At 37.6% G+C, this 16642-nt stretch overlaps 1 protein-coding gene and 1 long non-coding RNA gene across 2 annotated transcripts in view; one reads left to right on the plus strand and one right to left on the minus strand.

Moving 5' to 3' along the window:
• The window catches only part of LOC102805469 (MLX-interacting protein-like), a 70117-nt gene extending 65945 nt beyond the window's left edge, over nt 1–4172 (plus strand). The window contains exon 19 of the mRNA XM_085490927.1: nt 322–4172. Within this exon, the coding sequence (XP_085347053.1) occupies nt 322–434 (113 nt within the window). The 3' untranslated portion in view covers nt 435–4172. The remainder of the gene's footprint in view (nt 1–321) is intronic.
• Nucleotides 4173–10228: 6056 nt separating this feature from the next.
• Nucleotides 10229–15810, minus strand: LOC144354649 (uncharacterized). Its single transcript, XR_013420983.1, has 2 exons — nt 15679–15810; nt 10229–10453 (listed from the first exon to the last, which is right to left on the minus strand). It is a non-coding gene; the product is annotated as an uncharacterized LOC144354649 (long non-coding RNA).
• Between the last annotated feature and the right edge of the window lie 832 nt (nt 15811–16642).

A 16642-nucleotide genomic window follows, 5' to 3' on the forward strand; every position in this document is an offset into this window, starting at 1 on the left:
TGGTAACCCCAACTACAGTGATTCTTCCACGGAATCACTCATTTGCATTAATATTTCTCGAAATAAATGTTTGTGGTGCGATTGTGTAATCATCGCACACTTTGCCTGTCTCTTCTTCAAGTCTGGTGAGATTTTGATCACATCATACTACCTGCATACATTCTTAAATAAATTCTTGTTGCAAGTAAATAATTTTCAAATTGCTTCTATCCGCATCAACGAAATTCTTGTAACTAAGAGACACCAGTGATGTATTCACTGGTTGTCATCCTCAGATGTTTTAATGGATGAAAATGACGCATATACATATTTTGTTCACAGCTGTTCTACCATCATTAACTCAACTAAGTACAACCACATCAATCTTATCCGACCCGTCATTGGTGCCAGAACAAGCAGCACAGGCAGTGAAAAAACAGCCTGGTAACCAGTAATTGGTTTTGTTATTGTTGCCAAGGAATCAGAAGTGGATAGGAATCTCTGGTATGCTAATTGATGATTATAGATGATACCATTGATGCCATTTTAAGATAATTGTCAAATCTCTTTATAACGAATGAAGAAAACAATGCAATTTATTTTCTACATGTTTAGTTTATCATTATTATGTACAATGTTGAAATGTAAGCACTGTGGTGTCGACTGTGACTGACGTCAGCTGATGATGCAGTGCTACAATTGATGTTATCTTCGTCATCTTCCACAGTGATAAGATTGTTAGAATGTAACTTACTTCCAATTTATAGATTATTCAATATTTTTGCGTCACAGATTTTGTAAGGAATGTTGAGTAAAGAATGATTTTTTTTTTTTCTAAAAGTGAGCAGTCATCTTAGATGCTTTGTGTATTCCGTCATATCAACAGCAAGAGATTCTATGCTTGTCAATTTCACTATATTATTATTTTGTCTTGCATGGAACATTTACACTTATATGACCCTTTAATTGCCAGGCAATATTGAATGTTCTGTGAGCATCATTGAATTGAGTGCCTCTTTATCTTACATATCTTTTAAGCCTTCAGTTAAAGTAAGAGACACTTCAATGGCAGATTATGCCTTATTTGTTAATTTCAATTCATTAGATGTAATTTGCTTTTGTACAGTTTAAATACATTTATTTCCCTTTTTGCCTAGGCATCAGCTGTATCACCTTTGACCTGTTAGCCATACCTCTGACCTATGCAGCTATGTTGAAATTGTAACGCCATCTTTTGCAGCCATGTTTTAATTATGATACCGCTGACTGCCAGTCATGTTAAAATTGACACCTGACTTGGTAGCCTTGTTGAAATTCAAAGTACTCTGATATAGTTGAGTCATTTTTTGGATCGTTACATTGGTTATCTACATTGAACACTGATTATGTATAACAGTATGTAGCCCCGGTAGTACATTTTTATAGTTATGTTCTGGCAGGAAGAGTAACCAAAGTTAATATCTATTTGTAAACTTTTTACATTGTACAATACCAAGTAGCCAAGTCTTGGAAATGATGAAGTATATTGCATCTGAGATTTATGTCAACAGTTATTTTATTTCGAGATATTTTTTGTTCACTTATATTGTTTTTTATTATTTGATATTTTTTGAGAAGCAATAGTTGATTGGATGTGTTTGATTTGGTCACACCCAATGTATATGTTACGTAACCTTGATAGCAATGATTGTTCTATAACCTGTGACTGTCACATGATAGGGTGAATATGACCTAATTCCATATCAATAACCAGCAGTGTATTTGACATGAGAGCTCGGACCTAACTGGGTGGGGAAGGACTGGATGTCATTTGGTGAGATTGACTAAGAAGACATAATGTTATGCCTTTAATATGTATAATATAGTGTCGTATGATTTATTACATCAAATATTTTGTTTATCAATATTTAAATCCTTAATAACAAATACAGATGTCTGCGAGAGGACGATTAGCGTTCCTGTCTAGACATAATGCACAATTTGTTCTTTTATTCGAAACTGTCAATCTATTAATATGACAAAATTGCATGTATGACTGTTTTATATAAATAAATGTAAGTGTTATATAATTTACTTGTGCACATTTGCATATAGCAGTATCTTGGAGAAGATCATATTGAACATATTATGTACAACCTACAACGCAATAGTGTATTAAAATACTGCAATTTAAATACATATTTAATTCCATTAAAAGGTTTATACATATACTCTTTGGGGGTGATGCAATTTCTTTGCATAAAATGCATAGATGTATTTGAAAAATTGATTTTGGTCAGTAATTGTTTTTTTCAAATATTTTATTAGTCTCGAAAAACTGGTTTTATTAATTTGGATTATAGTCATTTCTAAGTCATTTCTGTATGGAAACGTGCATATGTAAAAGCTTTTTAATTGGCTCAAACATGGCTGCCATGTATATTGTCAACATAGATATTAAATGCATGTTCACAACCATTTCAGGTGACTGTGCAAATATGAAAACAACATATATTGAGTTGTAGATGCCCACAGTTTGCAAATTGGTTAAAGCGGGAGAGTCGTCACCTGCGCATGTGTAGGAATTGAGTACCAAGCAACAATAACACGCTAAAAAATGCAAAGGCTCATGGGTAGACACTTGTTTGTAAAGAATGACATGCTATGGCCATCTGATGCATGCTTAGGTGACGACTCCCCCGCTTTAAATAAGGCCAGCTTTGGATTATTTTGTTTTATTGTTCATACTGGTTTATCTGCAGTTACCAGCTCTATTCAAAATGATAGTACAGAATGAGTTTATTTTTTGCATCACGTATTGTTTTGTGATCCCGTCCAGAATCACTGACCGGTGGCCATGTTTCTCGTACGAATTCTATACAAATATATGAACATATCTGCAACTGTTTTACTGAGCTCACCAGGCTGATTTTATTCATGCTTAGTATGATGTGAATACATTTTGAGGTGAAGATGCAAATTTACTTTTCTTTGTTATGTCCATGTAGCTGCTTGCAACTGTTTCTCTGAGCTGTGTTAATTTTATCATAACTTTGGATGATGACCATGTGTTTTCCTGATTTAATTTGGAATCCAACATTGCCACATTGTATTTATTATTTTTCCATAATTATTGGTAATTGATTAGACATAAGTTTGCACATATTTCCAAAAACCTTTTCTTTTAGCTTTATCCTGGTGACTGTTATCGTATATAATTTTAAATTCCAATTAGCCGGAATTTTTTTTATAGGTTATTTATATTGGTATGCTTTGATACAAACTGCATTTCTAAAGGATGTTATGAGTGGGTATTTGGCTTCATTACTATATAATCAATCTTAAATTTTATAATCAGTAGATATGTTTTGAATGTCATTCTTAGCATAGCCTGTCTCACCATCAGTACCAATAGTGTTAAATGTGTAATTTTTTTTGCAATGTTTCAGTTACTCGATCGATTGATTAAAGTAAAATTTGAACATTATGTTTTAGTTATGAGCAATGCTCTTATGAGCTGAATATATCTTGATATTTTAAGAAAATTAGCAATGGCAGCCCTTGTATAATATGCTACATATGTGAGCTGACCTCACTGTAACAAGTCCTGTGTATTGCTGGAATTCAGAACATTGACACCATGCATGCATTTTATTCTTTGAGTTTCTATGTTCACTGCAGTGGTGCTTTATTTTTTTGAGACCTTCCAAGAATTCATTTTATTACATATAGATGCCTACTTACACTACAAGTAAATGTACTTGAAACTGTAACCTAACGTAACACTAGCCATACCTTTTGAATAATGATTTTCAATCCCAGTCTGTACATATTGATGAGGTCTTGCTCCTTCCATTTGCCTGTGCTGACCACTCTTACTATTGCTTATATTTATAAACAAGACATTTATGTGAATGTCATGCATGACATTGTATCAATTAAACTGTTTTGTTGGGAACGTTTTGTAATTTTGCTAGTTGCGCTCTGTTGACATGACTACCTGTAAATAGACCTTGTGTCATTCAGTAATTATCCGTAAATGTGATAATTTTGTTTCTTTTCAGACTGCCAATCATTGATATTATTCTTTGAATGATTTGACATAGAATGTAGAAATGATCAACTGAGACTATTGATTATAGACAATGAACAAGTCATCCTTTGTAAAGACATTTCTAAATTCATTTATTGAAATCTGTGATCAAGAAACTAAACTGTTGTTGTCATTTATTGTGTGCTGAGTGAGACTAGCCATGGTGTGCAGGAATTGATATTGTGGAAGGCTCATCGTGGTTGTGTGCTGCTGATTGTACTAGCCATGGTGTAGCTGGGGTTGGTGTTGTGGAAGGCTCACCATAATTGTGTGCTGATTGTACTAGCCATGGTGTAGCTGGGGTTGGGGTTTCAGAAGGATATTTCTGGTTGTGTGCTGATGATGTGACTAGCCATGATGTAACAGGAGCAGTCGTTGTGGAAGGGTCATTCTAGTTGTGTGGAGAGTGTGACTAGCCATGGTGTGGCAGGGGCGGGTGTTGTGGAAGGGTCACTCAGGTTGTATGCCGAGTGAGACTAGCCATGGTGTGAAAGCGGTTGAAGTTTTGGCAGGCTCATTCTGGTTGTGTGCTGGTGATGCAACAAGCCATGGTTTGGTTGGTGTTGTGGAAGACTTATTTTGACTAGCCATGGTGTGGCAGGGGTGGGTGTTGTGGAAGGCTAATTCTGGTTGTGTGCTTAGTGAGAGTGTGACTAGCCGTGGCAGAGATGGGCGTTGCTGAAGGCTAATTCTGGTTGTATGCTTGGTGAAAGTGTGACTATCCATGCAAGGGATTGGTGGTGTTGAGGGCTTATTCTGGTTGTACGCTTAGTGAGAGTGTGACGAGCCGTGGCAGGGATGGGTGTTGTTGAGGGCTAATTCTGATTGTATGCTTGGTGAAAGTGTGACTATCCATGCAAGGGATTGGTGGTGTTGAGGGCTTATTCTGGTTGTACGCTTAGTGAGAGTGTGACGAGCCGTGGCAGGGATGGCTGTTGCTGAAGGCTAATTCTGGTTGTATGCTTGGTGAAAGTGCGACTATCCATGGAAGGGATTGATGGTGTTGAGGGCTTATTCTGGTTGTGTGCTTAGTGAGAGTGTGACGAGCCGTGGCAGGGATGGGTGTTGTTGAAGGCTAATTCTGGTTGTATGCTTGGTGAAAGTGTGACTATCCATGGAAGGGATTGATGGTGTTGAGGGCTTATTCTGGTTGTGTGTTTAGTGAGAGTGTGACGAGCCGTGGCAGGGATGGGTGTTGTTGAAGGCTAATTCTGGTTGTATGCTTGGTGAAAGTGCGACTATCCATGGAAGGGATTGATGGTGTTGAGGGCTTATTCTGGTTGTGTGCTTAGTGAGAGTGTGACGAGCCGTGGCAGGGATGGGTGTTGTTGAAGGCTAATTCTGGTTGTATGCTTGGTGAAAGTGTGACTATCCATGCAAGGAATTGGTGGTGTTGAGGGCTTATTCTGGTTGTGTGCTTAGTGAGAGTGTGACGAGCCGTGGCAGGGATGGGTGTTGTTGAAGGCTAATTCTGGTTGTATGCTTGGTGAAAGTGTGACTATCCATGGAAGGGATTGATGGTGTTGAGGGCTTATTCTGGTTGTGTGTTTAGTGAGAGTGTGACGAGCCGTGGCAGGGATGGGTGTTGTTGAAGGCTAATTCTGGTTGTATGCTTGGTGAAAGTGCGACTATCCATGGAAGGGATTGATGGTGTTGAGGGCTTATTCTGGTTGTGTGCTTAGTGAGAGTGTGACGAGCCGTGGCAGGGATGGGTGTTGTTGAAGGCTAATTCTGGTTGTATGCTTGGTGAAAGTGTGACTATCCATGCAAGGAATTGGTGGTGTTGAGGGCTTATTCTGGTTGTGTGCTTAGTGAGAGTGTGACGAGCCGTGGCAGGGATGGGTGTTGTTGAAGGCTAATTCTGGTTGTATGCTTGGTGAAAGTGTGACTATCCATGGAAGGGATTGATGGTGTTGAGGGCTTATTCTGGTTGTGTGTTTAGTGAGAGTGTGACGAGCCGTGGCAGGGATGGGTGTTGTTGAAGGCTAATTCTGGTTGTATGCTTGGTGAAAGTGCGACTATCCATGGAAGGGATTGATGGTGTTGAGGGCTTATTCTGGTTGTGTGCTTAGTGAGAGTGTGACGAGCCGTGGCAGGGATGGGTGTTGTTGAAGGCTAATTCTGGTTGTATGCTTGGTGAAAGTGTGACTATCCATGCAAGGAATTGGTGGTGTTGAGGGCTTATTCTGGTTGTGTGCTTAGTGAGAGTGTGACGAGCCGTGGCAGGGATGGGTGTTGTTGAAGGCTAATTCTGGTTGTATGCTTGGTGAAAGTGACTATCCATGCAAGGAATTGGTGGTGTTGAGGGCTTATTCTGGTTGTACGCTTAGTGAGAGTGACGAGCCGTGGCAGGGATGGCTGTTGCTGAAGGCTAATTCTGGTTGTATGCTTGGTGAAAGTGTGACTAGCCGTGGAAGGGATTGATGGTCTTGAGGGCTTATTCTTGTATGCTTGGTGAAAGTGCGACTATCCATGCAAGGAGGTGGTGGTGGTGGTGGTGGTGGTGTTGAAAGCTTATTCTGGTTGTATGCTTAGTGAATGTGCGACTAGCTGTGGCAGGGATGGGTGTTGAAGGCTAATTCTAGTTGTATGCTTGGTGAATGTGTGACTATCATGCAAGGGATTGATGGTCTTGAGGGCTTATTGTATGTTTGGTGAAAATGTGACTATCCATGCAAGGAATTGGTGGCGTCGAGGGCTTATTCTGGTTGTATGCTTAGTAGTAGTTGGACTAGCCATGGGAGGGAAGGGCGTTGTTGAAGGCTCACACTGACTATATACAGATTGCCTGCTGTGGGGGTGGATGCTGATGAATACCCACTTAGGTCGTGAGTTTTTAAAGGTTACTTAGATCGCATTAGCCATCATAAGCTTGAGAATAAGATTCAGCACCGACATCCTTTTTCTCTGGATGTATACCATTCATGTTTATTTGTACATTCACACAACACCACTGCAAATAACTAGTTGCTGAAGCCATGAAAGTTGTTTCAACTAGAGCAGGGCGAATTTGCTTCAAAGGGAGAACAGTTGATTGGCAGTGAAGTTTTAGATAGGTTAGAGAAATTGTTTACAAGAGCATGAAAATGATTTGAAAAAATGGAATGAATTTGTTTGAAGTCCAGAAAATTGGCATCGCATTTGGTTTGGAATTTCATAGAGCTGTATTAAAATGAATGTTGCCTGGAATGTATTCCAAAATCGAATGGAGAAGGTAAAAATCATGAAGCGATGTGCCAACCTCTCATTCAGTTTTACTAGAAGAGCACAAATTATCTGAGAAATCACAATATTTACTACATCAACACAGTCTTCAGTGAAGAAAAATTTGACATGCCTATGATGTGAATGGGTGCTGTTCAAACCATAGGTATTGTTTTGATCAGTAGTCCGTCAATGGAGATTTTATATTTGAAGAAAGTTACCATATTGTAGATAACAAACTACTAAAGAACTAAACTAGTTGATTCGAACTACATTGATTACACCTATATACATCTTGACATATCAAGAAATCTGTCAGTCGAGATCGCGCTTTATAGAAATGGTGTATTGAGGTGGTGGATAACTTGCTGACACGATAGTTGACGTGGAAAATTGTCATCAGTAAAGTGAATTTGTTGTATGGTGAGAACGCCGTCTGCAGAGAGGTTGCATTCAGTGGCTGCTAATCTGTCTGAAAGCTTGAAAGTTGACTGGCAGTTAGAAAAAGAGGTGTTTCCGAAGCCGAGAATATAATTGTTTGCATTTGATGGATAGCAAGAAGTCTGGTGCGAGAGTGTTATTTAGTAAGCAGTATAATGCAATGCTCGATCACATGCATAATTGTACCAGGTGTAGAGGGTGGCGCTTCTTTGAATATGAAGCAACGTTATTTTAAGCATGTTGAAATATATATGGGATTTTTTTCGTTGGTAGAAACATTAGATTACGATTTATTCTGAAATACAAACTATGCATGCAATGAATTAATACACACGTTTCACACAATGGAAAACATAAAGCAGGGGGCATGTCTTAAACGTTTAATATATTTTTTCATAAATCAAAATGGTAGAATTTAAATTGACCAATCAAGAAACATCACGAGTTATCAATGACTAGTTCGGCTTTCTTGTGCATTATTGGCGTAGACAATGCGAGTCAATCATTAAACAATGAATTTGAATGAAAGAGCTGACGGTAATAAATTGTAAATACAGATGAACATTGCAACTTGAAAAATGCATTATTCAAAATCATCTCGCATCACATGTAGACTGGCTACCTACTACGTCACCATACTGCCCACATCGGTGTACTGCTATTTAATCTAGGTTCAAATCAACTTAGTTACGATTGATTTGCGGGGGGGGGGGTATGGCAATATCTGTCCACGCAGAAACAGCTTTCTGCATTTCACTGTATTGTTAATATTAAGATTCAACTTAAGTTAAAACATTTCAGAATTGTATTTTTTTTTTTGCCCGAATGCTTTGAAACTGGTCCAATAAATGACGAGCGTGATTCCAATATTCCATTGAACCTAAAACAATGTGAATGTACCAAAGTTGCTTAGAATAGCAAAACAAAACGACTGTGACCATATGCTTTTGAAAAACTAAAACTACGAGTATGATATCAGAGGCACTATCAGGGGGTAAATTTCGTCTATCTAGTCTGCTTGAGGTACCGGACCGGGAAAGTCACTTAAGCTTTACAGTCAAATAGACGCACAACGAAATATGTTTCAATAGCTAGTCTAATAGCCACATCGAGAACGCCTCAAGGCAACTGCCTCGTCGGACTGACCGAGACTCGCCTCGTGGAGCTCTCTCTGGGACCAAGGACTCAGTTTATTACGTATCAAAACTTAACCGATCACAAAGAAGTTTAAAGACTAAGGCGTGGCCTTCACACATTCAACTTTCACATAGGCAATCACACTAAGTACTGGACACGTCATCTTTTGATTCATCGTCCACTTCATTAATAACTGCAAATGCCAAACTGTCAGAAATAGTAGTCCGGATGGCGACGATTATATCGTAATTAGTTCCAAATCACTAAATGATGACAGATATAACCCAGCCATTCACTAGTAACCAGCTAACAAAGTCGGTCAACAGATACGCGAAAACTAATTCATGACAGCACCTTCGTGTGGAACCTTGCCTCCGAAAGCAGTTGGGACCAGTACAAGACGAACGACACGGATATGAACCTGGCAACACGTATTCAGCATGCCAGACGTGCGACATAGATCCAATACATCCTAGTCAGTTGAAAATCAACTATGCCATTAATTGCCCAGTACCAATCCAAATACAGAGAAGATACACATTTGACAAATAATCCCATAACTTAATACGTATGAATGTACGTGTATACAACATGGATATTGTGTTGGGTATCCCACTTCCTCGAAGGTCCAAGAAGTTGTAAGTGAACGAGGCCGAAACATCCAAAACAGTTTTTAGTAGTAGTACCGAAAGCAGGTTTGTACATGTACAACAAGTGATAATTATTTGCAACAACAATTTATTTAGCTGAATGTTAACATATGTCATGTCAAATTAAAGTGATGTACAGTAAATGCAAGTAGGCCATTATTGTAATTAAGAATTGGAGAAAGTGCTTGCAAAAAATTGTTAGTCATGTGCATTTAAAGAAAATTACTTTTAAATATGGGACGTATATAGAGTGTATTTGCTATTCTTGACTGAGTTACCATAATTAAATAGAAACGAATTCATTGATATCACCGCGAAAGCGTGTAATTAAAATAAACTCATCCATGCGAAGAACCCTTAGGGACCGACTACTCATTTGTGTGTGTATTTGCTCATGTGAAAAAAAAAATTGCTGTTCAAATAAATGTACTCTTAGGCACATGATTCATGAAATGGAAATTTATCTTTGAGAAAACTTTGCAGCCTCGATAAATTGGTCTCTAAAAAACAATTTGATTATGTTGAATGCATTGTCTACTCATTTGAAACAAATATTCCAGTGCTGAAGTAAGTTAATACATTTTTCTAAAAAGGCATTTTGAATAGAAGCTAAAGCTAAATATGTCATGTTGATATAATCAGTAAAACATTACCTTGAATCATTCATATAGATAGAGAGATGTATAGAGAGATGTATAGAGAGATGTATAGAGAGATGTATAGAGAGATGTATAGAGAGAATCAATTTTCTATGCTATTGCAAAACAGCATTTATTATTAACCTGGTTACCCAGCTTCAAAAAGCTTTATCAAATTCCTGTGAGGAAAATAGTGGGACAAAATAATCATTAATTCCATTTATTGCGATCCTTTTCATACTCAATCCTCGAATCTGCATATATGCACTACATCTATTCCATTTCATTCATTTTTCTATCATCTTGTCCACTCCGATCGTTTCTCTTACAATCTGAAAAGTATAATATCAAAATCCAGTGAGTAATGTTTCATTAATCATCATTATTGTTTCAAGCAATGTGATATTTGAATCAGAAATATGCTATGTAAAATATCATTGTTGTTATAAAGTATAGTACGACTTGCTGACAAATACAGAGACATTCTACAAGAGAAGGCCATAACTAATGCTATGTCATACAGAACCGACAGGATTCAAAAGCGTTTGCTGGATCATTTTGGGTCATCTATCCAGATAGTGCATCAGAACGGGAAGGCCAGCTTAGTATGCTCATCTACAATAACTAATGGAAATGTTACAAGATGTTAATGAATCAGAACTGAACACAGTCTGACTCGCTAGAGTGTGGCGACAACTGCAGAAAATGTTGTGATGATTCATGGTAATTTCTATGCAGTAGCAAAGCACTTACAAAAAGATGCAGCAAGCAGAAGCAAATTTTAATGAGCCTACTGAACCTGTGGGAGACTTTGAAATTTCATATGAAATGGCATCATAATGTATCCCTAATGATTTTTACAATCATCGAGCGTGATTAATAACCAGTGTTGATGCAGTGATCAATGATGATGGCAGGTTGTCTCTTCCAGAAGCACAACACAACAAAGTCCTAAATGTGGCTCAAGAGATAATGGCTCAGATTAACAAACATGTTGGACAAGCATTACATATACTGAAACAAACTGGCAGTAAAAATCTAGTGAAAATTCTTAATAAATTCGGTCATACTATTAGTTATGATACCCAAATGTACATATCAACAAAAGCTGCCCAAGTAGATCTACAGAGACATTCAATGATGGAGTAATCATACCATCAGAGATGGTGTCAGACAGATTCATACAATGTGCATTTGACAATCTGGATTTCCACGAGAACACAAAGGATGGTTCTACACTATGCAACCACCCATATCATATACCAGCATCAGGAAGCCCTGTACCATTGATAAAAGGCAGGCGCAAAGCTGTGTCAAAACAGGAAATGTTCACACTACCAGCTAGCCACGTAGGGCTGAAGGATAGAAGACAAGCAAGATCACTTATTGATGTGCCTTTAACAACAACGACCAGCTAGAAACATGATAGAAGATAATTACTTCATATAGGCAATTGTGCAAATGCTCACTACTAGAGAAGGTTATAATATTGATGCCCTTATACTCTCGTGGAACGAATTCTACGAGTCTCTAAACGAAACAAATTACCCTTCTACTATCATTGGTTATGGCCCACCGTTCCCACAGTCACCAACCAACCCTGCTGTTGTTCAAGCTTCATTGGACTAATTCATATCCCTCACAAACAAACTAGGACAGGAAGAGACAGTTGACCAATCCATTTATGACATTGTGAATGGTGAGTATGTTGCATGTATTGGTGTCACAAAGCTGATAAAGAAGTTTGATTTGAAAAGTGTTAGCCTACCTAAAAAAATATTTTATAGGAATAACGCATAAATATCCAGTGAAATATGCTGATTTGGTGGCCAGACTTGGTTTTCTCATAGCTGAAAACTCCATGGGCAGCATTGGATTTTATATGAAAAACAGTGGAATGGAAGACATTAGCTGACAGTGGTGTATTTCAACGGCAGTGTTCTCCACAAATAAAATTGAAAGAGGGGAGCTAATTTGCATATAATTAGCATATTTAATTTGCATATAATTCGCATACTAATCAAACATTTCAAAGGAAATTCTTAGCACTTTTGTATTTACATCAATTAAATACTGTGTACAAGTACTATATTAATGTTCTTGAATTATTTTGATGAATAAGTTAAACCACTTGATGTGTAAAAAAAATATAAACTTTGACAAATGAAGAATATCAATTTTATTCTTTGTAAAAGTGTAATTGAGCAAGTTGTGAAATTCTAGCCTTTCATTTATTTCTTTTAAATTTCTTTCAAATATTTCCATAGGTTTTATAAATGCACTGAGATATTGTAATAGTTGAAAACCCCAAGTAATAAGAAGAAACATATTTTCACATAACAAAATTACCATTTAAAATAAAAGAAAAAATCGAATCTGATGACTGTAAATAAATGAATCATGATGTTGATTGCATTGTGGGTACTGAGGACAGAGGTCAAATCAGATACCGTGACATCCATGTTGTTTCAGTGTTTACCGTACGTTTTGTTTTGGTGATTTATTTGACGATTCTTTTTACTTTTCGCCAATAAAAGGCAAGTAACAAGCAATTGGACCAATAAATTGTTGCTGGTTCTCCTGTTCTTAAGTATCTTAGCTAATTCAGGAATGATGAGAAAACTTGTTTTGACTATCCCATTGCGTGATTAACCATAGACCCTCCAGTAGAGGACCCTCCAGTAGAGGACCCTCCAGTAGAGGGTCTATGGATTAACGCAATGCTTGTGACAATCACTTCACGCACGCATCCATTCATTGTTTTTTGTTTATTTACTCAGCCAGTTTTTCCCCAGACATCAAATCAATTGTCCTAGTTGTCACCTATGCCACTATCTGTCTCTTAGTTCTTTGTTTTATCGTCTGTCAATTAATAAGAGGTCTCTCAATAACGTCGTCGGGACATCTTCCGGGACTGTGAAACAGCCTGTCACCGAAAACAAAGGAGGGTGCTGAAGATAAATAGATGGGCACTACAAATTGAAGACGAGGGGCGCAAATAAATTAAAGAGGGGCGTTTCGCCCCTCTTAAACCCCTCGTGGAGAACACTGAATACTCAACAATACAATGTATTTGATCGGGGCGGGAAATGTGAATGCAGGGCGCTTGTTGACCGATGCAGGGCGCACGACTTCCTATGCAGGGCGCACGACTTCCTATGCAGGGCGCTGCGCCCTGCTAAAACCCCTCGTGGAGAACACTGAACGGGGTACTGTGAATAAAGTAATTGGTGGGAAGGATTATTACAAAATGGTGAGATGTCACTAATGAGTGAGGCAATTATTAGATTACTGTGGAATGCATTTGAACACTGGTTGGAATCAAAGGGGCACAATGGAGTTCAGTGATAATTTGATTGCTTTTTGTCGTGCCATAGACGATAACAATTCTGAGACAGCTAGGTACCACTTTGCAGAAGTAATGAATAAATTTACATCCATGTTTCCTCTATGGGACAGTTTCACTAACGGCAAGGTACTGGTTAATGTATATTGATATGGTACTGATATTAAAACGTTACATTTATGCAGAGAGAGTTGGACAGTGGCAAGAACACATAAAAGAAGTGCATAATATATTACCTTATATTGTCTTGCCGACATACCAAGTATATGACATGTTTGCCACTTTATCTAAAGGATATGATGGCTCTTCCAGCAAAACACCCCAGTGTATATATGATAACTTTATGAAAGGTCATTTTACTATACATCGCATATGTGATAAATATAATGGTGTATGGACTGATATGGCCCTTCAGCAAACCTACAATAAAGATGGGAAATGTCTATGTCAAAGGTATATCACAAACTCCAGCTGCCAGATATGTGAAGACAGTACCATTTTTAACAAAGTTGTCAGAAAGTGTAAAGATAATGGCAAACTTTGGTATCGAACAACCTAGTCATCACGGGGAGTCGCACAAACAAGCATTAAGGGATCATAAATTAGTAGAAAGGATCAAAACACTTATCACAGAACAAATGATAAATCCATTTGGTTGCATTAATCAAACTGCTTTACTGAACATGGTAACAAGTGAGAAAGCCTCTGCCAGTGATGTGACTGAGGCCGAAACTAAGGGCATTGAGGCTATGAAGAAAGTGGAAGAAAATGTTCCAGTAAGATTGATCCACTTCATTTGGTAACACTTGCTGCAAAACTGCCACCAAGACGTTCAAAGCATCAGAGTCTGGTAAAGGTTTATCAAGATGAAAGTACAGTCACGAGGGCACTTTGTTTCCTTCAGAGTGCAGATGATAAAACAGATTGCATTTTCTCATGAGTGGACAAACTACTCATCATTATTTGAGGTCAATGCAGGACTTGCAACAGAATATGCAATGCGCAAAGGTACCAAGTCTGATTTCCTATCTCCTCTTTGAAAAAGCTGGTTCTCAATTTCAAAATAGTTCACAACCAGAGTCACAATTGCCAACTTTATATCTTATTGATGCAATGGTTTTTGTCAACTGATTTCAGCACATTGGCGCAAAAACATTTGGTTCAAAAGATTCTACACATGAAACCTGACAATTGTGTTTGTATCAACATTGTTGGGGATAGGTATGATTTGATAATTCCACCTCTCTAAAGGGTGATGAAAGACAACGAAGAGGCCAGACAGGTGAAGTCTGCCCATCAAAGAATCTTGAAATAAATAGTTTATAGTATATTTTATGGTAAGGTCCAATAATGTACTGACATTATGATAATTATGTTTTAAAATAAAATTAAACGTGTTTTTGAGTATTATGAATTACAGGTTATTGGTTCAGTGCAATATTTACCAGTTTCAATACTAAAACATCACATCATCAAAGGCTTCTTAAAGGTGCTCACTGTAATGTTGTGCAAGAGTATCCTGATGTCCAACATTGCTTTTCTCATCCTCCAAATATCCAAGAACTTTAAGTACAAGCTCCCACAGGTATTGCAGTCTCTTACACCACCAACTAGAAACGCGTACTCTGGTTATACGATACATTTATTCCATATGGTCAATTGGAATGTTCATTTCAACAAGTATAATAAGTTTCAATACGGAATCAGAATAGGGTAGTAAATCTCCAAAATATGGTTCTAAAATATACAAAACGAAATGGGGAAACTATAAATATTTGAAGTAAATCAAACCAATTCTTATCATAAAATGTAAAGCAAATTTAAATATACATTTCCCATAATATGTGCAAAAATTCGTGGTACAACCAATAAATATACGGCAAATAAAATGTGCAACAATACTTAACAATGCAAACTGCGAAACATTTGTCAACCATTTTGACAAGCCAAAGCACACACTGCATACCATGTGCTCTATTAAACGTGCAGCCGACCACATGTACGCAATGTGTTTGGGCACAAAAATGGGTGGCAAATATTATAAATTACAAAACAACTGTCAAGAAATAAGTCTTAACGAATTCTAACATTTACAGACTTTCAATAATAACCAAAAGTAAGAGTGATAAAATCGGAGTTCATTCGAGTACTCAATATTTACTGCAAATAATTTCATGCTGATGAAGCCAACATTGATAAAACCTTCTTTACCTCGTTTAGTGGCACCTTCCCGGACTAGTGTACAAGTGTTAGCAAACCTAGCACAATTTACAGAAAACTCAACACCGCAAGACAATTCAGAGCAGGCACAGAGACACGTCTTCAGTCTTCAGAACCGCAAGCAGAACTAAAGACAATAGCCCGCCTGGCCCAGAGTTCACCACAAGTCAAACAGGTGAAACAAAGGAATCCAACTATGTAGTCAATAACCAATCAGAGGGGAAGGTTTGCACAACTTACAAAAAGTGTAATAATATTTTATATCAGATCGGGCAATTTTTCATAATTTTTTGTGTTGGTCCCTGACTATTAGTAAATATGATTATACTTGGTAAAAATACTGTATTTTTCTGCATAACGAAAGAATTTCGAAAACGGAAAGTCTTCATCGTAGTGTTTTACCTTCATGAACACAAATGTGTCTTATAAATGTACATTAACACTTTGGGAAACATTAATAGTTTGGTGTTTTGGGTTGAAATGTCGTTAGTGATTTTGCTTTCCGAAGTGTCTCAAATTGAACTCTTTTCGATAAAAATGTTTAAATCACAGCTATGCCAATATTTTCACTGGGAAATTAGCACAATATCTTCTAGACACCACCAACATTAAGCCACTTGTATGGCACCATTACATCGATGATTGCTTCTTCATTTGGCAACATATTCCAGCACAAATCGCTCAAATTCAAGAACACATGAATTCTACCAAGGGTATCACTATCGAGTTCACATTTCAGATATCAACCAATTCAGTTTCATTTCTCGATACCACTGTTACTTTAAAAGATGGTTTCCTCATAATAGACCTGTACACCAAACCCACCGATATTCACCAGTGCCTTTTAACCACATCAGGACATCCAAGTCATTGTTTTAAGTCCATAGCCTATAGCCAAGCACAGAACAGAAACAGAAAATACAACAGTCAACTCGTTGGACAATCTATAGCTACA

Source organism: Saccoglossus kowalevskii, chromosome 16 (genome assembly GCF_978046115.1).
Source record: "Saccoglossus kowalevskii chromosome 16, keSacKowa6.1, whole genome shotgun sequence".
Classification (NCBI taxonomy): Eukaryota; Metazoa; Hemichordata; class Enteropneusta; family Harrimaniidae; genus Saccoglossus; species Saccoglossus kowalevskii.